Genomic DNA, 27,952 nt, shown 5'->3' with positions numbered 1-27,952 from the left:
AGGAAAAAATGGCCCAGGAAAGGAGGTCCACAAGACGCACGGGTGGTGGCCCCCCTCTTCGCGTTGAATATACCAGCTATGAGGAGGAGCTGCGGCAGATAATGCCCCGTGAAATAGTGGAGGGAATTAATGTGCAAGACACAGATTCGCCCTCGTTTGCCCAAGGAGTTGGTGAGTGATTTGTCCTTTTTAAGCTAACAATATTGAAAATGTTTTTTTATTGTAAAAGTGTATTTTTTACTCAATCAGTATGTAAAGGGCAATAATTTTGTTTATAACTGTTTTTTAATGTGCAAACACATGTCTTCCAAAGATTTATTATTTGTAAAAGGCTTTTTGCTGCAAATACATTGTATGCTTTTTCTAATACATCCAGATTCACCTGGACCACAGTTGAGTCCCATTCCTACAGCTACACCTCCACCTTCAGTCAGAGATTCGGCCACAGAAGAGCAAGCAGGTGTGTGATTTATGTTTTTGTGCTAAATAATGGAGTTAATTGTTTTTCTGTGGAAATGTTGCTGGCAAAATTTTTTTTATTAAAATATGGTGTGCTATGCGACCTTAGGGCTACATTTACTAAACTGAGATGTTGGCTAGAGCAACCAATCTGAATATACCTTTACTTTATTTATTGCATTCTACAAAAAGAGAGCTCAAATCTGATTGGTTGCTATAGGCAACGTCTTCACTTTTTTACACACGCAGTTAAGTCAAAATACCCAGCATGTACTACACAGAGGGAGGACTGAAATAGGATTTGTGTACCCCAAGGCACGGTCTAGCCAGATATTGCGTAATAAATCACAATATTTGTAGGTTACAAATACTATGCTTTTTTAGCCCCCTCAACCATACATAGTTCATATGATACTGGGTATTAAAAGGATAATATGTGCATCCTTAAGCAGGTAGCATAGGACAATAAATCATTAATGCAAAAATTGTGAAACAATCTGTAGTTTGTAAAGATTATTCTTTCCTATCAAGTGTTCAGAATGCAATATACAAACATATTATATCCTATATACTTACCGTCATTTTCATACACAGGGCCCTCTTCATACCAGGCACCTCAGGTGGAGTCCCTCCAAATGTCCCCTGAGCCAGATGAGCAAACCATAATCACCCTGGAAACAGTGGATGCCCCTGTGTCTGGTTTCCAGGATGTTGCACCTGGCCCTGCTGAAGCCCCAGCACACCAGCAGCCGGCACCTCAGAGTATGGACCCAGCCCGTGAAATGGCGCAGTCTATTGGTGCTTTCCAGCAGCAGCAATCAGTCTTCATGGAGAGCCAAACTCACAACATTTCCCAAATTGCGGCCCAGTTGAGGCGGATACACCGCACAAATAGCCAAATTCCTGCTGCAATCAATCGTCTGGCTAATGCCTGGGAGCAATCCAATCTGCAGATGGCCCAAATGACTGGGGCTGTGGAGGCATTAAATTCCTCCGTTCGCGAGGGGAATGCGAACCTGACCCGGCTGGCAGGCCAACTGCAGCAAGAACTCATTGCCCGCTTGCCTTCACCCTTTTCCTCGGCCACCACAAGTACCGCTAGTACGCCAAGCAGATCGGCACAGAGTACTCCTCCAAGGAGAGGTGCTCGCACCAGGGGTGGGCCAGGGAGAGGACAGAGTGGGGCAAAACATAGCGATATGCAAGCAAAAAGGCGTCGCTAGCGCTAACACATGACTATTGCCTCATGCTTTTTTTACTTTGTATAAGCATTATCCTTTATTATTTATTGTGTTGTACTGCAATAAATGCAGTTAAATTTCTATGGTGTCAGTGTTTATTTTCTGCTAATTAAACAAGAGTATAGTGATGTTTTAAAAAACTAGGCACTCAAATCATTTACACATTGCCCTCTGACTGTCACAAACATTGCACTCACATCAAACACATTTTAGAGAAATAAATGTTTTTCCTATTGTGTAGTAGTTTGTAATGAGACGGACTCTAATCTGCCTTCCGCCCTCTGTGCTCTGCACATCACCAGATGTGACACAGACCCCTTCTGCTTCAGTGTGTACTGCACTAATCGGTGGGGTAAATTGATGTAATGCTAGATTATGTATAAAACAGCCAGCCAGGATAATATCAGACCCCTTTTCAGGTGCATACATAACCACCCCACCAGATTATTCTAGTAAGCTGAACCTGGTTTACCAAAGTACAAATGTACGCTATAACACACCTCTACTAGTGGGTTTGTGCCTGAATTTGTGCTGTGCAGATGTGTGAGGATGCAGCAGAGGAGTCATCAGCCAGAAACCCATTCTTTATTGAGTACAGTTAAAATTGCTTTTACACTCTGTTAAGGGATTTGTTGCAATATTAAACAAATGTTGAACTTAGTAAAAAAATTGCATCGTGGGAAAACAGAAGAGAAAAAGAAACCCAAATTACACTGCCATTACAAGACACTGGCCTTTTAACATATACAATCCCAAAGGGACAAACTTTGCACATGAAATGGCCCTTTCCCTTCTGTTCAGATTGACCAAATACCTCAAACAGCACACTGTTTGAACAATCTCGCCGCTCACAAGCAGCGCTTTCATTTTGGTCTTTTGAATGGCGGTTTTCCGGCGCCTTTATAAACCCCCTAATAGTAAATCCGGCTGTTTGTATGTGGAGCATTGTTGAAACCGTCACGGCGCTTTATACAGAGGCGGGTTTGAAAACATCATTTCTGGCCGTTTGGATGGCGGGTTTAGCGTTAGTAAATCCGGCGATGGATAAACCGCCGGCAAACCCGCCGAAAGTCGGCGGCTTTACAAACACGCCTGATAGTAAATCTAGCCCTTAGTCATAACCACCGTTGCATAGACCCAGCATCAGATCCTGTCAGCTGATACCTGGCCTATACACATGCATATACTTGTCTCATTACAATCCCCTATAAAAGACATCCTCCTGCAGACTAAAAATTTGTTAGAAATAAATAGGTTGTACTGTCTTTTGCTGCTGGTGATTTCCTTATTTCCATTTTATTTTATTTGTTTTGAGTTTAATTTAAAGTTACTGTGTTATAGGCACTTTAAATGTTTGTAAGATGTTTGATGTTGCACAATAACAGTGCATTTTTTTTTACAGATGTAATGTGCATTTTAATGTGTGTTATTTGACTATTGAATTGTAACCTTTTTTAGGGGTGTGGTGTTGTAAAGCTTTTCAATCTTATACCTATTATTTAAACTCTTACGTGGTATATCAAAATTTCCATGGTGCATGTTTATTCCATAGATCACCAGCCCTCAGGAAAATGTGGAGCCTGCACACCTCACATTCAACAATGATTTGCAAGGTAAAAAAACAATCAAATATGGTTTGACACACTTAGGGTAATATCTGCCAGTCCACACAAAGTATTGTATTGGGATTAATGTCAAGGGCTTTTTCTTTTTAAGAAACAAATACAAATGTTGGGACCAGATACTTGGGAGGGAATCAAAAGTGTACCTTTGATTTCTGCTAAATAGAAATGCTGCTGGAAGGCCCGTGTCTGGAGTTATGGAGCTTATCAGATGTGCCTTTTATAGGCAGAACAGTTTGAACAATAATGTTGATGATTGTTGTGTTTATAGCACAACTAAAGGCTTTTCTTTGTGTACTAACAGTCCTTAGCTGGGACATGTCTGGCTCACCTGAAAATAATAATTAATCAAGGTGGATTGCAAATGTCCATTGCATCCAGAAGGCAACTGACATGAACTTGTAGCCTTTTTTCAGCTTGTAAGTATATATTTATGGTCCTATTATGTAGGGATGAGCGGGCTCGGATTGAAGAAATCAGAACACTCCCAAACAGTGCCGATCCGAGCCCGATCCGAGCACTGTTCGGGTATTCCCGCCGATCTCAAAACTGAAAACGAGCCAAAACGTCATAATCCCGCCGTCGGATCTCGCGAGATCCGGATTCATATTAGTCCCCGCTTGCCGCCGCCATCTTCACTCGGGCATTGATCAGGGAAGAGGGAGGGTGTGTTAGTGGTGTCCTCTGTCCTGGTCAGTCCAGTGGTGCTGCCCTGTGCTCTGTCCAGCTCATTCCAGTGGTTCTGTCCTGGTCAGTCCAGTGGTGCTGCCCTGTGCTCTGTCCTGCTCAGTCCAGTGGTGCTGCCCTGTGCTCTGTCCTGCTCAGTCCAGTGGTGCTGTCCTGTGCTCTGTCCTGCTCAGTCCAGTGGTGCTGTCCTGTGCTCTGTCCTGCTCAGTCCAGTGGTGCTGTCCTGTGCTCTGTCCTGCTCAGTCCAGTGGTGCTGCCCTGTGCTCTGTCCTGCTCAGTCCAGTGGTGCTGCCCTGTGCTCTGTCCTGCTCAGTCCAGTGGTGCTGTCCTGTGCTCTGTCCTGCTCAGTCCAGTGGTGCTGTCCTGTGCTCTGTCCTGCTCAGTCCAGTGGTGGTGCTGCCATAAGTTCACTGATCCTGCAGTATAAGTCCATTGGTACTGCTGTATAACTCCAGTCCAGTGGTACTGTCCTGTGCCGCATATAATTTTTAAAGCCTTTTCCGGGTATGTGTGGTCAGGCCCGGCGCTCCCATTAGGCAACCTTAGGCAGTTGCATAGGGCGCCGGGACCTACAGGGCGCTGCTAACTAGATTTTCTAATCTAGTCAGCGGCCCAGGAGAGGACCCCGCCGCAGCTGTTTTTCAGTGTCCGCGGCGCATCGGTGAAGTATCTCACTGACAGTGTTAATAAAGTTCTTTCCCGGCGCCCCCCGCCCCTTCCAGCATGTATCACTCCGCCTCCTGTGTGAAGAAGGCGCGAAAGCTAGAGAAAAGAAAGAAAAGGTAAGTAAAATCTACTTATTTTTTTAGTGTGTTCGTGGCGGGGGGGGGCGCGAAATTTTGCCTAGGGCACCGTGAACCCTAGCACCGGCGCTGTGTGTGGTTTAGGGGTACGCTCTCTTGTGCTGCATATAATGGAGTACAAAAATTTGGAGGATAAAGTAGGGAGAGATCAAGAACCACTTCCTCCTAATGCTGAAGCTGCTCCCACTAGTCATGACCTAGACGATGAAATGGCATCAACGTCGTCTGCCAAGGCAGATGCCCAATGTGATAGTAGAGGGCATGTAAAATCCAAAAAGCCAAAGTTCACTAAAATGATCAAAAAAAAAGAAATTAAAATCATCTGAGGAGAAACGTAAACTTGCCAATATGCCATTTACGACACTGAGTAGCAAGGAACGGCTTAGGCCCTGGCCCGTTTTCATGACTAGTGGTTCAGCTTCACCCAACGATCTAAGCCCTCCTCCTCCCCCCCCACTCTAAAAAATTTAAGAGAGTTAAGCTGTCATCAAAAACACAGCAAACAACTCTGCCTTCTAAAGACATGGCATCACAAATCCCCAAGGCGAGTCCAAGGGTGTTGGTGGTTGCGAAGCCTGACCTTCCCATCACTGTATGGGAAGAGGTGGCTCCTTCCACCATTTGCAGTACGCCCTCTGCATATGCTGGAAGGATCACCCACAGTGCAGTTACAGATTTGGATAATGAAGGTGTCAATGTTGTACACCAGGAGGAGGATATTGATGTAGCTGGCGCTGAGGAGGGACTTGAGGAGGATGCTGATGTGGTTTTCTTAAATGAGGCCCCAGGGGGGGAAACAGTTGTTGTCCATGGGATGAAAAAGCCCATCGTCATGCCTGGCCAGAAGACCAATAAATCCACCTCTTCGGTCTGGAATTATTTCTATCCCAATCCGGACAACAAATGTATTGCCATATGTACCTTATGTAAAGCTGCAATAAGCAAGGGTAAGGATCTTGGCCACCTAGGGACATCCTCCCTTATACGTCACCTGAAGAACCTTCATAAATCTGTGTTTAGTTCAGGAACTGTGGCTAAGACCGTCAGCAGTCCAGGGACACCTAAATCTCTTGGTGCCGTTGTATCCACACCAGCAACACCCTCCTCGTCAATTTCCTCCTCGATCTGGATGGGAGATAGTCCTGCAGGCCATGTCACCGGCATGACTGAGTCCTCTTTAATCCGGGATTCTTCCGGAGGATCCTGCAGCGGTACGCCTACTACTTGCGCTGCTGCTGTTGCTGCTGGGAGTCGGTCATCCCAGAGAAGACCGCTACGTCTTTCACTAAGCAATTGACCGTACAACAGTCGTTTGCCATGACCACGAAGTACGACAGCAGTCCTCCTATAGCAAAGCTGATAATTGCAGCCTTGACAGCTATGTTGGTGTTAGATGTGCATCCGGTGTTCGCCATCAGTGGAGTGGGATTTAAAAGGTTGATGGAGGTATTGGGTCCCCCGTACCAAATCCCGTCTAGATTCCACTTCGCTAGGCAGGCAATACCCGGTATGTACGAAAAAGTGTCCTCAGTGCTCTGAAAAATGCGGTTGTACCCACTGTCCACTTAACCACTGACATGTGGACAAGTGGTTCAGGGCAAACTAAGGACTATATGACTGTGACAGCCCACTGGGTAGATGCATCGCCTTCTGCTGCTGCAATAGCAGCAGCAGCATCAGTAGCAGCATCTCTGAAATGTCTGCTCGTTCCAAGGAAGGCAACCTCTTAGAGAAACTGAGGGAAATCATCTCGCAGTGGCTTACCCCACTTACACTCTCCTGGGGATTTGTGGTGTCGGACAATGCCAGTAACATTGTGCGGGCATTACATATGGGCAATTTCTAGCACGTGCCATGTTTTGCACACACAATAAATTTGGTGGTGCAGCATTATCTGAAAAGTGACAGGGGTGTGCAGGATATGCTTGCGGTGGCCCTCAAAATTGCGGGACACTTTCGCCATTCTGCCACTGACTGGAGACTGGAGCCTATCAAAAAAGCCTGAACCTGCCCTGCCATCATCTCAAACAAGAGGTTGTGACGCGCTGGAACTCCACCCTCTATATGCTGTAGAGGATGGAGGAGCAGCAAAAGGCCATTCAAGCCTACACAGCCACCTACGACAAAGGCAAAGGAGTGGGGATGCGCCTGAGTCAAGCGCAGTGGAGACTGATTTCCGTGTTGTGCAAGGTTCTCCAGCCGTTTGAACTTGCCACACGAGAAGTCAGTTCCGACACTGCCAGCTTGAGTCAGGTTATTCCCCTGATCAGGCTGTTGCAGAAGCAGCTGGAGAAAGTAAGGGAGGAGCTGGTAAAGCATTGCGATTCCACAAAGCATGTAGCTCTTGTGGATGTAGCCCTTCGTACGCTTTGCCAGGATCCGAGGGTGGTCACTCTTTTAAAGTCAGAGGAATACATTCTGGTCACCGTGCTCGATCCTCGGTTTAAAGCGTATGTTGTGTCTCTGACACCTGTGGTTGCGAGGAAACAGCTGAGATTTCATAAACGACCCGCTGGCGGGGATGCAGAGAACATCTGGTCCGGACTGAAGGACCTGCCAACCATTGCTGACATGTCTACTGTCGCTGCATTGGATGCTGTCACCATTGAAAAAATGGTGGAGGATTACTTTGCTGACACCATCCAAGTAGACATGTCAGACAGTCCTTACTTGTACTGGCAGGAAAAAAAGGCAGTTTGGAAGCCCCTGTACAAACTGGCTCTATTTTACCTGAGTTGTCCCCCCTCCAGTGTGTACTCCGAAAGAGTTTTTAGTGCAGCGGGGAACCTGGTCAGTGAGCGGCGAAGGAGGTTGCATCCACAAAATATTGAGAAGATGATGTTCATCAAAATGAATTATCAATTCTTCAATGAAGACCAGCAATAGCCTCCAGAGACTAGAGGGACCTGTGATTGTGGAGTCCAGCGGGGACGAATTGATAATGTATGAGGATGAGGAAGTACCAACTGAAGGGGACGAGGAATCGGAGGATGAGGATGAGGACGACATCTTGCCTCAGTAGAGCCAGTTTACTTTGTACAGGGAGAGATGAATTGCTTTTTTTGTGTGATGGCCCATACAAACCAATCATTTCAGCCACAGTAGTTTGGTAGGCCCTGTCGCTGAAATGATTGGTTTGTTAAAGTGTGCATGTCCTATTTCACCAACATAAGGGTGGGTGTGAGGGCCCAAAGACATTTCCATCTTGCACGTCTTTATTTTGGCATTATGTGCTCTTTGGGGCCTAGTTTTTATCCTGTCTGCCACTGCAGTGCCACTCCTAGATGGGCCACGTGTTTGTGCCGCCCACTTGTGTCGCTTAGCTTAGTCATCCAGCTACCTCGGTGCAACCTTTTGGCCTAAAAACAATATTGTGAGGTGTGAGGTGTTCAGAATAGACTGGAAATGAGTGAAAATGAATGTTATTGAGGTTAATAATATTAGCATAGGAGTGAAAACAAACCAAAAAGCAGGATTTTAGCAGTTTTATGCTTTTTAAAAAAAAAATCAGAACCCAAAACCCAAAAACAAAAACCTTGAGGGCGGTGTTTTGGCAAATCCCATTATTACCCAAAACCTTAAGGTAATCAGAACCCAAAACTCAAAACACGAAAAGTGGCCGGTGCACATCCCTACTATTATGTCATTTGTGGACTTGTTACAGTTAAGATAACATATTGTAGATTTTAATGCTTGAAAGTACAGGTGTGTACAAAGAACACAGGCAATAAATTTATTACTTTAAATTGGCCCAAAGTTGTTTGCTTTCTATCTGATATTTGAAACATAGAAGACAGGCATTATGGGTTCCTGCATGAGCTGTCTTGCTACACTTCTAAGCAATGCTTAGAAAGGAGTTGTTTTAATAGTTTTTAATGTTTCAGTTGCTTACTGTAAAATTATTATCTCCAATTATTATGTAGAATGTTTTGGAGATGCTCATTCAATTGTAACTCTCTGCTGCTTTGGCCACTGATTAACACCCTATACATCCTTCACTCCATTGTCCATCTAGACACAGGTCTCTTCTGGGTCACTTGCTACCTAGATAACTGCTCCTGTTTTATAGGCACCTGTTGCAAAATCTCCCTTCCAATTTCACTCTCTATTGATGTTTGGCATGAAATAATTTTGTGTACAAATGATGTAGATTAATATGGAACACCAGCTGTCCCAATGTTTGGGAGGATGTGCCCATGGGGAATGCAGTGGATGAATGAAAGTATCTATAGTGTTTTGAATAATAAGTAAGAGTAAAGGGTTGTTGCTGGTCGAAATTTTACTGTCACAAAAACAGTACTTTGTGTTAGGAACCCCTCCAACCGGCACAACACAACCCGGAATCTACTCTGCCAGTCAGGTGTTCACTGGAGCCCCTGATGGTGGGGACAGACTGGGCCTCAGACTGGCAGAGGGTCGTGAAGTGCGTACCGGCTGGGGAGAACCCAGGCAAGAAGAGTCAGGTCCACGCAGAGGTCAAGGCCAGCAGCAGACAACAGTATCGATGGAAAAGCTGAGGTCAGGGGTCACAGGCAGATAGCAGAACGGGTAGACAGGTCCGGGATCAGGGTCACAGGAAACACAAGCGAAGTCCAATTCAAGCCAAGGGTCATACACGGGGAGTCAAATAGAGATATCAGGATACAGGATCAGGAACTAGCAGGTCAGCAGACTGGAGCACAGAAGCTCAGGTACAGGATGGTAGTGTTTCCAGCTTTTATTATCAAGATCACTTTTTATAAGTATACTTTTTATTCCATATTTTCGCTTTTTAAATCAACTTTAATAAAGGTTATATTTTAACAAAAGGATGAATCGAATACATATATAGTAGAATAACTAATTATAGAGGATTCTGTGCACCTAAATAAAGAAACTTCTGTCCTTTCCTCTTCCTACCTATGATATTGTTTTGTTTCTAGGTAGCACCCCAGCTAAATAGATTTATATGATATATAACTTAATAGCATACACTACTTATGAATATTTTCCTACTAGACTGGGTAAGAATCCTATAGTTGGTGCGGTAGAATAACCCCCTGTTACACATTTTTTGTAGACAGCCAGACTTTCTGGCCATCCTTAAGGGAGCAGGTGGTACGGTGTCGGTCCGAATTTTTTTTTGCAACAAGTGATGCTTGTCTTAAAGATGAGTGTACTTTCTTCCAGATAACTCTGAGATCCCTGGCAGTGGAACGGATCTCCTGGATACCAATAGACTGGAGTGAATACAAAGAATTAGATCTGGGGTGGAAACCATAATTGCAAAAAAAGGAGAGGTTTTGGTGGATGAGTGACAGGAGTTGTTACAGGCAAATTCTGCCCAGGGCAACAAGGAGGACCAGTTGTCATGGAACTCCGATGTGTAGCATCACAAGAATTTCTCCAAGGACTGGTTAACCCTTTCAATCTGCCCATTTGACTGAGGGTGGTACGCAGAAGACAAACTGATCTTGATCTCCAGAACTGCGCTATGAACTGGGAACCTCGATCGGAGACTATGTCCGTAGGGAGTCCATGGAGGCGGAAAATGTGTTGAGTGAACAAGACGGCCAAATCTCGAGCAGTAGGAAGCCTAGTTAGCGGAATGAAATGTGCCATCTTGCTGAACCGGTCTACCACGACCTAAATGGTATTGTGTCCCGCAGAGGGTGGCAAATCAACTATAAAGTCCATGGACAGATGTGTCCAAGGTTTAGCAGGAGCGGCTAACGGAACTAACTGACCTACCGGGCGAGTCCTGGGAACTTTGTTCCTGGCACAAACTTCACAGGACAGGACGTGACTCTTGACGTCAGCAGACAGAGACGGCCACCATACAGTATGGGAAAGGATTTCTAGTGTTTTGTAGATTCCAGGATGCCCAGCAGTCCTACTGTTGTGTGCTTCAGCAAGGACAGTCTTCCTTAGATGAACTGGGACAAACAAACATCCTACCGGAGTGTTATCAGGAGCCAACCTCTGGAACCTTTGTAAGGTACAGCTCAAGTCTTGAGTTAATCCGGCATGGATCATCGACACAGGAACAATAGGCTCTGGGCTAGTGACCGGAGCATGATGTGCCAGGAAACTTCTGGACAGGGCGTCCGCTTGTATATTTTTAGAACCAGGACGATAGGTGATAATAAAATTGAACCGAGTGAAGAACAGCGACCACCGAGCCTGTCGGGGGTTCAGGCGTTTGGCTGACTGGATATACTGCAGGTTCTTATGATCCGTTATAACGGAGATCTGGTGTGCAGCGCCTTCCAACCAGTGTCGCCATTCCTCAAAGGTATCATTTAATTGCCAGCAATTCTCGGTTTCCCACGTCATAGTTAGTTTCCGCTGAGGAAAATTGATGGGAAAAGAAAGCACATGGATGTAAGCGATGGGTCTGGGGATCCTTTTGTGACAAGATGGCCCCAGCCCCGACATCAGAGGCATCTACCTCAAGAATAAACGGTACCTTAGGATCCGGGTGTCTGAGGACCTGAGCAGATACAAAAGCTTTCTTCAGGGTTTCGAATGCATTTATGGCCTGTTGTGACCAAAGAGCTGGATCACCTCCTTTGCGGGTCAAGGTGACGATAGGAGCCATGATATCAGCAAAGCCGCCAATAAATCTCCTGTAATAATTGGCGAATCCCAGGAACCTCTGGACCGCCTTGAGGTTATTGGGTTGTACCCAATCCAGGATTGCTTGGACCTTGGTTGGGTCCATGGAGAAACCTTCTGAGGAGATTATATAGCCCAGGAAGGATACCTCCTGGACCTCGAACTCGCATTTCTCGAGTTTAGCGTAGAGATGGTGTTCCCGCAATTTCTGTAGGACTTGACTGACATGACCCTGGTGCACCGACAACAATTTTGAATATATGAGGATGTCATCTAAGTAGACAACAACAAAGTGTCCCAAGAACTCACGTAGCACCTCATTAATCAAATCCTGGAAAACGGCAGGAGCATTACTAAGGCCAAACGGCATGACCAGATACTCGTAGTGGCCCGAGAGCGCATTGAATGCCGTCTTCCACTCATCACCTGCTCTAATGCATATGAGATTATAAGCACCACGAAGGTCAATTTTTGTGAAGACAGTTGCTCCTCTTAATTGGTCAAAGAGTACAGAGATGAGAGGAAGGGGATAGGTGTTTTTAACCGTAATAAGGTTCAGCCCTTGATAATCGATACAGGGTCTGAGTCCACCGTCCTTCTTGGCCACAAAAAAGCACCCTGCTCCTATTGGAGACTTGGATGGCCTGGCAAAGCCTTTCTCCAGATTTTCGTCAATGTACTCCTGCATGGATTTGGTCTCTGAACCGGAGAGAGAGTACAAGCGTCCCTTGGGTAGTTTAGAACCTGGAATTAGCTTGATGGCTCAGTCGAATTCCCGGTGCGGTGGTAGAGTATCAGCAGCCTTTTTGGAGAAGACATCCCAGAACTCATGATACTGTGAAGGAAGCTGCTCCGGAATGGACTGAACCACACGCAGAGGTAGTGTCAAGCAAGACTGTGAACAATATGAGCTCCACTGGACAATCTCACCTTTTGCCCAATCTATGACAGGGTTATGGCGGGATAGCCAGGGGTGGCCTAGAATCAAAGGAACTGACGGGCATTCGATGAGACGGAAGACTATGGATTCCGAGTGGAGAGCCCCAATGTTCAATTGTAGTAGCGGGGTCTCCCAGGTAACCTTACCGCCTGGCAATGGAGTACCATCTAAACCACATACCGTGATGGCAGATTTGAGTTTAACCCGCGGAATTCCAGCAGAGCGGGCAAACTCGAAGTCCATGAAGTTGCCTGCAGCTCCACTATCAATGAAGGCCGACAGACCCACAGAACAAGCACTGAACGTGAGTTGTGCAGGGATCAATACCGCATTTTTCGGGGAGACAATTTGCAGACCTAAGTGAACTTTCCCCTCGTTCCCTAGGCATGCTCGTTTCCCGGCTTATTTGGGCAGGAACGGGAGAAATGGCCTCTTGTGCCACAATACAGACATAGGCCTTGTGATCGTCTCCTGTCTCTTTCCTCAGGGGAAAGATGATATGCTCCTAATTGCATTGGCTCCTCACCATCCGGGAAAACAGGAACGAAGGCGGATGGAGGTGATGATGTCTCCTTTTCAGTTTTCCGCTCCTTATACCTCCTGTCAATTTTAATGGAGAGGTGCATCAGATCCTCCAGAGAGCTAGGAGACGGGTATTGCACCAAAGAATCTTTGATCTGTTCCGATAGGCTGAGACGGAACTGACTACGTAAGGCGGGGTCGTTCCATCCACTGTCAGGTGACCATCTACGGAATTCAGCGCAGTATTCTTCTGCCGACCGTCGGCCTTGTTTCAAGGCCTGTAGATGAGCTTCCGCGGAGGCACTTCGATCCGGGTCATCATACAGTAGACCCAATGCCTCAAAGAAAGAGTCTACGGACTGCATGGCAGGACTGGTCTGTCGCAAAGAAAACGCCCAGGACTGGGGGTCACCTTGTAGAAGGGAAATAATAATCCTGACTCTTTGCTGCTCTGAACCGGAGGAGCGGGGTCTCATCCGAAAATAGAGTTTGCAGCTCTCCCTGAAATTCCGAAACAGGGTTCTATTTCCGGAGAACCGATCCGATAAATTCATTTTGGGTTCACAGGTGGGATCTGGAGTAGGTTGTGAAGATTTTGTGGCTTCTTCTTGAACAGACATACGCTCAGCCAATCCCTGCATCATCTGATACAAGGACTCAACATGGCCTGCTAGGGTTTGTGCCGGAGACGGTGTAGATCCACTTGCATCCATTCTAACCTCGTCTCCGTGAGTGGGCCGGTTATAATGTTAGGAACCCCTCCAACCGGCACAACACAACCCGGAATCTACTCTGCCAGTCAGGTGTTCACTGAAGCCCCTGATGGTGGGGACAGACTGGGCCGCAGACTGGCAGAGGGTCGTGAAGTGCGTACCGGCTGGGGAGAACCCAGGCAAGAAGAGTCAGGTCCACGCAAAGGTCAAGGCCAGCAGCAGACAACAGTATCGATGGAAAAGCTGAGGTCAGGGGACACAGGCAGATAGCAGAACGGGTAGACAGGTCCGGGATCAGGGTCACAGGAAACACAAGCGAAGTCCAATTCAAGCCAAGGGTCATACATGGGGAGTCAAATAGAGATATCAGGATACAGGATCAGGAACTAGCAGGTCAGCAGACTGGAGCACAGAAGCTATAACCGGCAATGAGGCAGCAGACCTCATTGCCTTAAATACAGACAAGGACCAATCAGCAGTGGAAGACACTCCTGCAGAGTAATTACAAGTATCCAGCAGGGCCAATCAGGGCTTGTCCCTGAGCTACCCAGTTGCAGGCTAATGCCTGATAATCAGCCCTATAGACTGGCAATTAATGCGCATGTGCCCGGCTACCAACACCTCCGGGACGCAGCGCTAATGAACTAGCGTCCGGCCGTTGCCCTGGTGACGGCCGGACAGGAGGAGGAAATGATGTCCCGGTCGTCAAGGTGACGGCTGGGACGCTGGGGCGCATGGGAAGCGAGCCGCGGCGGCTGTGAGTACCGCCGCGGCTCGTGACACTTTGGTGAGGTTCATTTGGTGCTGTGGCTTGTGCACAATAGGCAATTTGCACATTTTGGAACTTTATTTTGGGGTTGGACTTTCAAGGCACAAATGATGCAAAACACACAGCTAAATCAAGCTATATGAAAAACTCACAAGGCAATATTACAGAGAGTAATGTGTTGAACCTTACAAGACACTTTCTAGGTTACATTACAGGGGACACCATCATGTGCACCAAGGCATGTACTAAGTACATTCTTATACGTTGTATGTGAGCTAATCTTGCTGAAGCAATGTTTTGTTTTTACATTCAACAGGCCAAGCTGGTGTGCCTTTTGGAGTTCAGCAGTTTGTGTGTCACTACACGTTGAAGTATTTTTCCAATGCTGCTTATGTTTCTTGACTTTGCCCAGATTGTTTACTCTTGATGCAAGTAACTTGGGCACACAGACCACTGTCTTATTTGCTATGTATTCTGCTGCAACTATAGATTCATGTTTGTTAACAATAAATGTGACCATGCATGAGTGTCATCAAGCACTCCCAATCAAGTATCTGCTGACTACTACACTGCTGTGCTTTGTATTGTCATACACAAGGATCCAAACATAGTCCTTTGGGGCATGTTTAGGCACATGTCTACTTGTCCAATATATTGATGGCATGTTTGATTTTGGGGGCATTAGCCACATAATGGCCCTCCCCTGAATTCACACTATATGTAGTGGTTTTAACCTTTAATATTAGAGATATTTGTGTATTTAGTATAGTCTCTTTGGGTGTAGCATGTTTTAGAATGTGGTATTATGCACTTTCAACATGGTCTGTGCACTTATAGAGATGACCAGAACACCTCTGTCAGTGTTTCTTAAATGTTGATGGCATTGGCTGCCACACTTCCTAGACTAGGACCCATTGAAACCAACAGGCCCAAAAAACACTTGCAACTCACACAGCTTTGTTTGAAATTGTGGCCACAGACAAATGCTACACACAAAGTCCACTTATTCAAGGCCAAGGTCTTTGTGTCAGATGCAAGTTCTGCATATGTTGGAGTTGGTCTCCACATAATTTTGAATTTCCCTTTTGGATAGCACTGTTGGGTGTTACACTTAAGCTATATTGTGTATTGGTGCAGTCATGCAATGTTCCTTTGCAGCAGCACACATATACACACTTTGAAGGCTAGTAATATGTGTGTGAAATTTCAGGTTTTTAGTTTGCACACACCTATCAAATTGTGTATTTTGTGGCCTTGAAATTCAGGGGTACAAGTATTATGGATTTTACCTAAAATGTTCATATTGGATTGGGGAGTAAGAATTAGTTATTTTGCACTAGCATTCACATTGCTAATGGGGCTTGCAAAAAGCTAACCTTAAAACACAATCATGTTGGGAATATCTGCAAGTAGTGTGTGTGAGTAATTTCTATGTTGGACATATTTTGTGTCCAGCCAGTACATCAACACCCGGAGTCTGCTCTGAAGTCTGGTGTTCGCTGGAGCCCCTAGTGGTGGGGACAGACTTGGCCGCAGACAACAGAGGGTCGTGAGTTGTGCACTGACTGGGGAGAAAGAGTATAGGAGTAACCAGCAGAGTGAAATCCAAGCAAGGGTCGAGGAACGGCAGCAAACAGAGTATCCAGTAGACTAGCTGAGGTCAGAGGTCACAGGCGAAATGGCAGCATCAGAGTCCAGGCAATAAATCAAGGGGCACAGGCAGACAAGCGTAGTCAAATATTCAAGCAAGGTTCGGCAACGGTAAACAGGATCAAGGATAAGCAGGTACAGAGAGGGAGCAGGCAGGGAGCAGGCTACAGCACTGGAGCAAGAACTATAACCAGCAGTGAGGCCCAGTCCTCACTGCCTTAAATACTATGATGGTCAAATCAGAAAGGAGGAGCACAGGCTGATAATCAGCCTCAGGAGGCTGCTGATTAATTACTAGCTGGGAACTAGCATAGGACATATTACAACCAGGAACATGTATGAATGACAATATAATCATGCAAGAGCTCCCCCTGGAGTTGGAGGATGTCCCTACAACCTCTACAAATATAACAGTGCATTGAAACTAATGCACGTGCTCGGCTGCTACCTCACGCCAGGATGCGGCTTACCACCGCGGCTCGTAACATAGAGTAAGACCGATGCCTGCTTTATCGTGTGTGTACGTGTGTGGTAGCTCAAATACTTTCAAAGTGTGACACATAATATCACTCTGAGGCCACAATGTAATTCTGCTCACACAGCAAAGTGACCATACTCCAGATTGGCAAGCAGTAAGTACTGAACACTGGCACACAATCTGTAGTGAGAATCAAAACCCCAGGCCAAACATAGTGGTTGACACAAAGGTGCATTTAGAATTATATTCAATCAATAAGCAAAGTTTGGTGTGGCTAAGTACCTAATAGGCTAGGAATATGCTATGTCTGCATGGCCGTCCTGTGACCAACAGGCACAGTGGTTTGTAAAGGTAAGCACTACCAAGAGGGCTAATGTTAATTGTGCACAACCATGACACAACTTCTTGTAGAGTCCAAAAATTGCATGCACCAAATTAAAACACATATTTCAATCCAAATGGCAGGTAGGCAAAGCACTCCCCAAACATTCTTACTGTTCTACTTTGAAAAGCCATAAAATGCATAGTGTTGACTACCCTTCAATGCATACCCCTTTTGTTTAAACAAACCCACATATACAACCATAAAATAAAGACACGGACACTGACTTAAGTTTGGAATAAAAAAGGTCCTTTTATTACATTATTATTTGTTTTTAAATTATTTTTATTTTATTTTATTTTATTTATCTTTATTTTATTTTATCTATCAATACTATCAAAAACTATAAACAATTTGGACCTTTTTCTTTATAGAGGTGGCGAAGAGCAAGGGCAGCCAGCTAAAAAACCAACACAAGCCAATACGGTGGAAGATCGCCTCCTTTCCACCAACCCAGGTTAACACCTTATCTATTGGCCGGTACTATACACTAAAGATTAACTCAATACCCTCTGAACTCAAACTGGTCAAGCCCTTTCTAGGCAAAACCTGATACTCCTTACTAGAGTATCAACAAGTCTAATAACATTGAGGGAACCAAGGCTATATTGCCAACACATTAAGTACCGTATGTTTAACAAACTTATGGCTGCCATGCTCTCCTGCCAAAGCCGAGTGCCCTACGGACCACGCGGCCCGCCACCTAAAGAAAGAACTAAACCCTTGAGCTCTGAAAAAATCCGTTCCTTCTGGCGACAAATGAACCCCATCCGCTCTAAAAAGATGCCTCTTGTCCACTGTTAACCCAGGATGACTAATGACAACCCCCTTTAAGCCCCTAATGTTCTGCCTTGCGTATCTGTTTACCTTTTTAACCACCTTTATCAATGTGGCCGGGGGAATAGATGACCTCCAGGACAACCGAGGTATTATGTTAGACCAACAAATCTTCATTGAAGGCCAACGGGCATGTATTTGCGCAAGATCTTCCCGAATGTTAATGATTAAATCAAGGGATTTGCCCTTTCCTACATCATTACCTCCCAAATAAACGACCACTATATCCGGGGTACCGTGCTCTTCTATTTCTTCCCCTAACATGGGAATCAAAGCCGCCCATACCATGCCCCTTTTACCCAACCAGCGGATGTCAACTGGGTGTGTGAAACCGGACCACCTCTCCGCTATCCTGTGCTTCGCAGCCCAAAAGATAAATGAATGACCCATAACCCATATCCTTGTCTTCTTCACCGAAAAACCTAAAACAAAATGAATAGTCTCATCAATCATAACCGTATCTGAGAAATGATCCACCAAACAACCGTGTTAAAAAACAGAACTATATTATTATTTTATTTTTATTTTTATTTCAATTTTAACACTTCGCTGAGGTATCCCCTCCCTACCAGAGGGGCCACCCCAACTAAATTTGAATATTGGAAAGGAAAAAAGATCCTATCTTTAGTTCTAAAAGCAATTGATTTTATCTATTTTGTCTCGTTTATTGACTGATTTATTTATTTATTTTTCATCTATTTTGTCTCGCTAAGCTGAAATTATCTTTATTCTTTAATTCTTAACAAAATGAAATGGAAAATTGGTAACCCATATGAAGGTAAAAACCCCTTGTAAACCCCGGGAGGCACACACACTAATCAGGCCTTGCCAAGGAAAACAAGAGGAAAAATCCCTCCATGCCCCCGTTTAACACAGCGAGCAGCATAACCCTGGGTCACCAAGATAGATGAGAAAAGAAGAGATGAAAGCGATAAAGAACCATGAGAGACATAAGGAGAGAACGTGACCATATATATAAGAGCCCTTACAAGGCTCATTTATCCGGCCGGATATATTTCTTATAGGCCTGTGACTTCCATCTCCCTAGCGCTTGAATCTCATTGACAGATGCCCCTCTGGCTGCAGCGGCGGTGGCCGCCCCTATTCTGAAAGAATGCGTGCCATATTCAACAGGGTTAAGGCCAACCTCCCCAAGGGCCCGTTTTAACAAAGCGCTAAACTGAAATTTAGTTACTGGCGTATTGTCCGAATGACTTAACCACAAACCTTCCCTGGGGGGCGAATTTTAGCGAATTGATTGGCCAGCTTGACCGGGCATATGAATGTTTCCTGCTGCTCCGTAATCGCTAACCAATGACCTCTGCCTAACTGATCCGTTTTGGACTTGACTATCTTACAACGTATCACATTAGTTTGTAAAATAACATTTCTAAACAACAAAGCTCCCCCTATGTCGTTCTTAGATCTGGCTACCAACTCACTAACCCTAAAGGCTCCGTGATACGCCATTGAAAAAGCCAGCCCGAATAGCAAAGCCTCATAGTCATCTGTAGCTAAATTACGCAACGCCGCAATCAATCTGGCTAAAATTTGCCCGTCAATCGGCCGGCGTGTGTCACTAGTTATAGGCTGAATCCTGGACCAACCCTTCAGTGCTTTAGTTATGATAAATGACTTTGTGGGATCCTGCGCGCTGTTCAACTTAGCCGTGAATGAAATACCAGCCAAAAGGGACCCCATCTTTGATCTAGAAACCCCTTCGTTATAACACTTCCACATAAAACCCGTAATGGAGGGAATCTGACCTGAAGTGTCGCTGTTGCAAGATGCGCAGTAACTCAACCAACGTTCCCATGCCCCTTGATAACATTTTCTAGTTGCCGGAGCCAAGGACGCTTCTGCTAGCCACCTTATCCCTAACGGACCATCTGCCAAACATAAGGAGGACACTGTAAGCCGGTTAAACTTGCATGTGGAGCCAGAGATCTGAAACGCTGCCATTCAAAACGGGAAAGAGCATCAGCTATTTGGTTATCCACGCCAGGAACATGACGTGCCCGAAAGGTAATATCAGACTCTAAACACCTCAACACCAGGACACGGAGCAAATTAATCGCCGTGCGTGAGGAGGCGCTTTGCTTGTTAATAGCCTGCACCACACCTAAGTTGTCGCACCAAAAAACCACGCTCCTGCCGCGCAACCGGACAGCCCACAGCTCCAAAGCCACAACGATGGGAAACAACTCTAACGTTAAAAGATTTCGCACCAGGCCTTCGGATCTCCATGACTGCGGCCAGGGTGCCGCGCACCATTCCCCTTGAAAAAAGGCACCAAAACCTTTCGAGCCTGCTGCGTCTGTATGCAAATCCAACGATGTACTAGCTACTGCGGGTGCTGGCCATACTCTTACACCATTAAAAACCACTAGAAAACGACTCCATATGCCTAGATCCTCCCTGATCTCTGTCGACAAACGCACCTGGGAATGGGGACTACGCAAGCCTGACGTTGCTAGCTGAAGCTTCCTACAAAATACTCGGCCCATGGGTATTACTCGGCAGGCAAAGTTGAAAGAGCCTAGCAACGATTGAACTTTACGCAACGTGCAAGATGGAACAGCCAAGACCTCTCGTATCAGGGATTGTAACTTAGCCACTTTATCAGATGGTAAACGACAACAACCTTCCAATGTGTCAATTTCGATACCTAAAAACCTCAGGCATGTGGCCGGGCCCTCCGTTTTGTCTGCAGCTACTGGCACCCCCATCACACGAAATAACGCTTGCGCAGCATACAGTGTTTCCTTACAACTAGGGGAATTAGCCGGACCTATAAACAGGAAGTCATCCAGATAATGCGCAATGCCGCGATGTCCCGTCCCTGCCCCGATACACCAATGGAGGAATGAACTAAACGCCTCAAAATATGCGCATGATACTGAACAGCCCATTGGCAGGCACCGATCCACATAGTAATGGTTCTGAATTCTAAAACCCATAAATTTAAAGGACTCTGGATGCAACGGGAGGAGGCGAAAAGCCGATTCTATGTCCAACTTGGCCATAAGCGCACCATTGCCAAATTCTCTCACTAGTGCTAACGCATCATCAAAGGACTGGTACACCACTGAGCTAATTTGGGGGTCAATTGCATCATTAACTGACTTACCCGCCGGGTAAGATAAATGCTGGATTAACCTAAATTTTCCTGGGGCCTTCTTAGGTACTATTCCCACCGGGGAAATGACTAAGTCTTGAATGGGAGGGGATGAAAAAGGACCCACCATGCGACCAAGGCCTATCTCTTTACCTACTTTTTCCGCTAGGATGTCGGGGTGTACATACGCTGAGCGAAGGTTTCTGGCGGCAGTACCCGCCACCCCACTATTTATGGGAAGACGAAAACCAAGGCGAAAACCCTCCCTAAGAAAAGAGGCCTGCGCCGCATCTGGGTAAAGGGACAGCCATTTGCAAAGGATAGGGAATATAATGGGGGAGTCCGCTTTAGACAGAACCCCCAGCCCCTCCCCGTCCCCTACCGACTCCGACGGAGCCCCTAGGGCATTCTTTAAGGGGATGACTACCTCTACAATTGGTGCAGACGTGTCTATACCGGCACGAATCCCCCCTCCCGCATGAGGAATTGTTAAAGGCGAAGCAACGGTTTTTGGAAGACTGGGGAGCACCTCGTCTCCCCCATACGGAAACCTGGCTAACTGAGGGGGACCGTACCCCATGCTCACCTCCCACACCTGGGCTCTATTTAATCTTAACCAGATCTCAACATCCTTAAAAGCCAGGGGCATATAAAGCTGACCGTGCACCTTCTCGCGGAACAGCTTATCGTACAATCTCCAGGTACCTGGGCGTTCACAACTATGCATCTCATTAATAAGGTGAAGGTATTTCCATACGTCTATAAGTGCATCAGGTCTAGTTTCCAAATAACAAGCTGAGAAAACGCAATACCCTGTCAGCCAGTTCGAAAAGTTTCTGTAAGCATCCTCCCCGACTCACCCTCGCATGCACGCAGCCGCCAACTCCTTTTGAGCGACCTTCGTCAGTTCAAATATATCAACATAATGACCTTTCTTGATCTTGTGCCTCATGCTGCGCCTAACTCCTATCAACAATGCCGTGTTTTCACATCTAACCAGGGGACCTCCAGCCGGAGTGGGAGACGCTGCCTCCCGCCGATCTACGCTCTTCCTCTTAGTTCCCCCGAAGTGGGTGTTAAGAATTTTAATGAGCTTGCGCTGACCCTGCCTAGGAGAAGATGGGGCTGACTCATCACTGGTGGTAGCTATGCTTGAACTGGACATGTAGGTGTTGCTTACAGTAGAACCATCATACTCACCGACCGCTCCCTGCGCCTCCTGCAGATCCAATCTCGCTCCGCCCTCGCCTTCAGAAACGACTTGGTGCGACCCCTGCTGCCCTGTCGAAGTCCCCGCTGCCTCTTCCTGGTGCAGCTGCGACCCTGCTCCGTCCATGCCCGTCCGCCCTGCCACTGAAGATGGCTGCATCTGTGAAACTGGATAAGAAGACATGTTAGCACGTGGGGAAGACAGGTTATGCAACTGTTGAGTAGGAACCCCATCCGGGGTAGACACCGGGGGGGAACCATGAGATGACCTAGGAAAACCGCTTGAGGGGGAACCCCTTGATCCCTACTTCCTTGCTGTCTAACCAGAGAAAACGAATCCGTACCAGAAACGCTAGGCCTAGTAAACAAGGAGGGTTGAGGATAAGAATGCACGTACTGACCCGCTAAGGCTGGATAAGGGGCCGACCACAAATTCCCCGCTTCCACTACAGACCCATAACCCCTAGGGGGGTACGGCAATGACCAAGAGGGGGCGGGTCCCTCCACCCTGTGTTGCTGGCCGACATGTTGCTGCAACGGCCACATCACGGCTGTGTCAGAGGCCAGTGATCGATTAGCAGCCGAACAAACAGAAGGGGACTGCTGATGGGCCGAAACCCGATCCCTGGGGGGAAACCAACCGGGGCTGGGCCTAGCAAACCAGGGGCCCTGTTGGATGATATCCCCACCCCAGCCTGATACAAGGAGTCCATGGAAAAAAGGAGGGGGGAGGAGGAGGAGGGAGGAGGGGGGGGTCCCTAACCTGGGAGGAGGACAGGGAGGAAAGGGGGTTGAGGGGGAGAAGGAAGGGGGGGGGCCTGTTGAGACGGATTATAAAGGGTATGGGGCTGAAGCCCAGGGAACTGTTGCCCGGAAGAAGACAAGGGGGGGGCCCCTAAAACAACCGCCCCCAGCCCTCGTGACCCAGGAGAACCGACAGGATCAACAATAACGAGCCCCAGGCCTCTATAAGGGGACCCCTGGCCCTGCTCCACCGCAGGCTGGCCCAGGACCCGAATACCAGCGCCATGACCAGGAGGAATAGCGGGGGAGTCAGGAGACCCGCCAGAGGAGGGGGGGGGAACTAAAGATGGCAGGGACACAGAGGGAGCCCCAGGCGCGGGGGAAGGAGATCCCCTGCCTCGGGTTCTGGCAGCCTGCCTAATGCGGTGAACGGCTCCGGACACGAGCGGCCTAACCGCCCGCTCCGGAGCCCTGGACCTGCGTGTGCGACCCGGCCCTGCCCCGCGAGAAACACTCGCGGCGGCCGAGTCACGTGGGCGGCGGGCGGCTGCCCTTGTCGACAGACAAATGCCTCCGCCGGGAGGACCCGGGGGGCATACAGGTAACTGGGCAGTGCGAGGGGGGGAACCAGAGGGAACAGCTTGGGATAAAGTCGCAGAGAGCGACGACGGGGGGGGGGGGGGGGGACCCCGCAAACCTGGCGGGAATGGACCGGGACCTTCTAGGGCGGGATGATGCCATACCAGGGAAGGGTGGACAAAGTTAAGAAAAAGGGAGAAAAATAGACAGGAGAAGCAGACAAACGGAAGAGGAGAGAACAGAGAGAGAGAGGTAGAGAAAGCAAAACAAACCACAATATATCAAAACTACAAATACAGAGGAGCCAGATACTAAGCCTGATGCTGCAGCTTCTCCGGATCCAGGAAACAGGAAGCTCTCTCCTTCTCACACTGCTTGATGTATTCTTTCCATGACACTCCCACATCCTTCCTATTGGCTGATTCCAACACTGACTTAAAACCCCCACCCAGTGGTAAGTAACATTATCAGTTTCACACCACATGATTTTAAACTCCCTCGGCTAATGGCCTCTCTCATAATTACACAACTACAAATCTATACTCCGTGTTCAAAAACCTTTTAATGTCAGCATCAAAACCAAGTTACCGGAAGGGGAAAACTGACACTATATGGTGTAAGATTTTCTTACTATCCCCATGTCCCCTTAGAGTGTCTGCTGTAGCCTAGCACACATTAACACCAGTAATTCATTTTGTTGGTACTCATTCCCATAGCATCTCTGAGCTCAGTTTCATTTGATGCTTACAATTGGACAGATACACTGTATGTTATTTATTTATGTTAGTATGATGCTTCCTATTGTTTACTTATGCCTAATGGGTAATTGTATATGTATTCTCAATAAAACACATCAGTAACATGTATTTCCAGGTAGGCCCATTTTGCATTACCCATTTTAACACATGTTTGCCAAATCTCTGTCCCAAAAAACTCATGTCCACAGTATGCCAGAGCCTGCTCAGTGAAATTGTAACTTTGCAAGGAGAGGAGAAAAAGGACAAGTGGGATTAAAAAAACTGATTTAATTGAGAAGCCAGGTGTACATTGATGTTTCCTCACTGCAAAGCATAGAGTATTCGTTTTGTCTGCGACGGACGCCATATTTTTGGTGGGGGAGAGAACCATTACACACAGGTGTCAGAAAGATCCGCGTGAGACGTGAGCGCGCCCATACGTGCTCAGAGAACCAATCAGAGCGCTGAGTCCTCCATTTTGTAAAAAAATTTTTTTTGGACATAGCAAAATGAGGGCAGCTATTTTTTCACGCAGGGAGCTAAGGTGCCTCACTGCAGGCATGGACAATGTACCCTATGCCGCTATGTCTCTAATGAGATAAAACTCCAGGCGTATAAGAGGATCCGCAGACGTCTCCGCCAGAGGCGCTGGAGCGATCTCTGGCGCCGTCAGCCCCAGTTGTTGGCTGAACTCCGTCAGGAGATCACAAGAAGTGAGTTCTCTATTAATCTCAGAAAACGTGTGTAAATATTTTGAGTATATGTATCCAACTATGTTCACCCAAATCACTGGACATGGCCTACCACTACACTACATATCAATCTTTATCCACACTGGAAATGTCATTCCCTTTCCAATGCACCCATCCTGCTTTGGCTCCTGTCTCCTCCTGTCTCCTACATTTGGCTACTCAACATTTACTTTCCCACATGATTTTTAAAGAAACTTCAGGACATTAATGCAGGTTTCTGAATCAAGCTCTCAAACTCTTGACCCCAGTGCTGTAAGCTTAAAAACCATTTGCAGAATTGAATGCCAGAAGTGCTTTTATTAATGGCAAAACATTTTAAAGGCACCTTTGAAAACCCAAACCCCTTAGCTCATTTTCAAAGATGTGGAAGGTCCAACTGGCTATTTGCACTGTGAGGGTGTCCCAACAAAGGCCGATTTCTATAGTATTGGCATCATCCACAGTATCCCACAACTAATTAACTGGCACTGTGCAGAGAGGACACATTCATATCTATAACTGCCCCATAGTAGATTGCAGACTTTAAATACCCAAACATTTCCACACAGACTACTGGCAATCTCTTAAATTTCCAAATTACCAGGCCAGTAGAATGTTTTGGGAGTGTTGTAGTCAACACATGCAAGTATGGAGCAAACCTGCAAACTCCACACAGATGAATCAGGACTTGAACTCCTGACCCCAGTGCTGTGAGAGCAAAGTGCTAACCACTAGGCCACGGAGATATTCCGCATCCCTATACTAAAAACAAACATTTGTGGTAGGTCATGTGAAATGCTTTGTGTTTATCATGTTTAGCTCCTTGCGTTTGTAGTAGCTAATATTTGTGTCTGCTGGCAATGAGATTTTAGTTACATTTGTCTGATCACATGATTATCGTACTACTAGTGGTTTGTTACACTGGAGAATCTGTTTACAATACCCTCTTTATTTGTGCGTTGTTTACAACAGACTGAGCTCGGTTTGCTCACCGCCAACTACTGCTGCACCACCAGCCGGAGGGGGAGGATGAGGAGGAGGAGCAGTAGCCAGCTGACCTGGAGCCTGTGGGGGCAGTACAGGCCGAGGATGAGGCCGAGCAGGAGGAGGAGGGCCAGGAGGAGGGCCAGGTGGAGGGCCAGGAGGAGGACCAGGCGGAGGGCCAGGAGGAGGGCCAGGAGGAGGGGGAGTCAGATCCCCACGGCCAGGCGGAACAGGAGGACGATGGGCAGCTGGTGATGGATGAAGAATACGAGGCATCAAGAGATAGTAAGTATTTACTGCAAAGGCTTGTCACATTTGGATAACATTGCGATGTCCATTAAACTTTTAAAAAATCCCTGCTGTCACACATGTGGATTAAATGGTGACAAATGTTATTTTCATTCAACACTCAAACCACAGGCAGAACCATATTAACACATGGGCACACAGGGCAGGGCCAACACAAATGTGACCGTTAGCGTTGTAAACTTGTCAGTATATTATTCTTTATTTTTGGACTTCAAATCTAAGCCAAATGAATCAAACTTGCTGTGAGTGGTTGTGTAGGTAATGGCCTACTGTAGTGCTTTGCCCTGGGGCCTATAATGCTGTTAATACCACCATGTCCACGCCCCTCTCCCTGGGGCACACCAGATTGTAGTACATCTATCAAAATGCAACACCAAAGCCTTAACAACGTGTATTGTGCGGCCAAATGCATCTGTATATACAGGCCTAACATTTGAAAGTAATGTACACATCTCTAGTAAATCCTGTCTGTTTGATCAAATAGGTATACATGTATGTAATGTTTATTTTCTGATTTTATTTCAGCACCCATGGAGGAAGCTGCCAATTGGCCTCCACCACCACCAACTGCAGCTGAACTTATGGCCCACATGGCCCAAATTGTGGAGGACCTGGAAGTCCTCCACAACCATATAGGGCAAATTATTGCCAATTTACATTTTAAATTGGCCTACTGGGCTTTATTTTTGCCTTGATGTTTTTATTAAACTTTGGTGTGTGTGTCTTTATTTATCTCATTACACAACATGTAGGTGTAAGGATAAAAAAGAATATATATAATAATCCGAAAAGAGTAAGGAAGAAAGATGATTTGCTTATAACATCCTTTCTATAGCACAAAAGGATTTCTTTAGCTGTTAGAATGTAATCCAAAATAAACATGTGCCCTCCACGAACAAGCCACCCCTATAAGAGGTATTGCATCTGTAGGCCCTGTGTGCAAGATAAATTCCCCAAAGTCAAATGCCCTAGCTAGTTACCAATTCCCCAAAATACATATGTCATTGTAGTGATAGTCCAAGGTTACGTTCAAGTATCAGAGCAAAGCCAGTCACACATTGAAGAGAACCTCAAAAGTGTACCCAGAAGTGGCGTAAGTGGTGTAAGGCAGAAGTGCAAGCGAAGCAAAGGACCATGGTACTGGAGTGTGGTGAGCGTTCTGTTTGGATAAAGCAGAGTACATGACATAACGTGTTTGCCATGGATCCAGATGTAAGTCGGTTTGCAGGCAATGTTGCATTTAACACAAAGGAGGCTGACCCCTACAAACCCCCCCTCTTAGTCCATTCATAGTAATAAATGTCAGCATGGACATAATAATGTGCATGTGAAGTGTGGACCCTGAGGCTTTTCGAAAGTCCCCCCCAAAAAATAATTTTCTAAAAGTACAGGAGACATATGAGAGAATTTTTTGGAATGTGGTTGAGCGTGTATAACAAATCAAAATAAAAAAAAACCAAAACATTGTGTGAAGTTTCTGCATTTCTTTTTAGCATAATGATTCCAGTCCACACAATAGTTGTGGGTATGCTTAGTATTTGAACTCATGTCTGCTGTGTTGTGAGTCAAAAGTGCTAACCAGTGAGCTACCTGTGAGATGGGTATGTTGTGAGTACTTTGTGTGAATAATGAAGAGTAGTATTAAATGTGAGGTGTCTGTGTAGCACGCATGCTGTATTGTTGGTGTTGTCTGTGTTGTCTGTGTTGTCTGTGTTGTCTGTGTTTTTTCACATGTCAGGTTAGGCTAGTGAGTAGCAGTCCCACTTTCCATACAGTCATTCATGAGTTCTAATTCAGACAGAAACCCTTCCACTGTGTGCAGGTTGTATACACAATTGTGT

General features: G+C 46.3%; 1 protein-coding gene across 1 annotated transcript; it reads left to right on the top strand.

Annotated features, from left to right (window-relative positions):
- LOC142142526 (uncharacterized) lies at window positions 1-27,854 on the top strand. The gene is made up of 6 exons (XM_075200409.1): window positions 1-171; window positions 377-460; window positions 1,054-1,280; window positions 24,686-24,800; window positions 25,896-26,087; window positions 27,850-27,854. Exons 1-6 carry the CDS (start codon window positions 9-11, stop codon window positions 27,852-27,854), a joined length of 786 nt encoding a protein of 261 aa, XP_075056510.1. The 5' UTR covers window positions 1-8.
- Window positions 27,855-27,952: the final 98 nt, after the last annotated feature.

Source organism: Mixophyes fleayi, chromosome 3, assembly GCF_038048845.1.
Source record: "Mixophyes fleayi isolate aMixFle1 chromosome 3, aMixFle1.hap1, whole genome shotgun sequence".
NCBI lineage: Eukaryota > Metazoa > Chordata > Amphibia > Anura > Limnodynastidae > Mixophyes > Mixophyes fleayi.
This window is presented reverse-complemented; position numbering and strand designations above follow the sequence as displayed.

Coding starts and splice junctions, on each gene's coding strand:
- LOC142142526 (XM_075200409.1), top strand. CDS start 9: ATGGCCCAGGAAAGGAGGTCCACAAGACGCACGGGTGGTGGCCCCCCT. Junction 461..1,053: donor GGCCACAGAAGAGCAAGCAG/GTGTGTGATTTA, acceptor TTTCATACACAG/GGCCCTCTTCATACCAGGCA. Junction 24,801..25,895: donor CCGTCAGGAGATCACAAGAA/GTGAGTTCTCTA, acceptor CTGTGGGGGCAG/TACAGGCCGAGGATGAGGCC.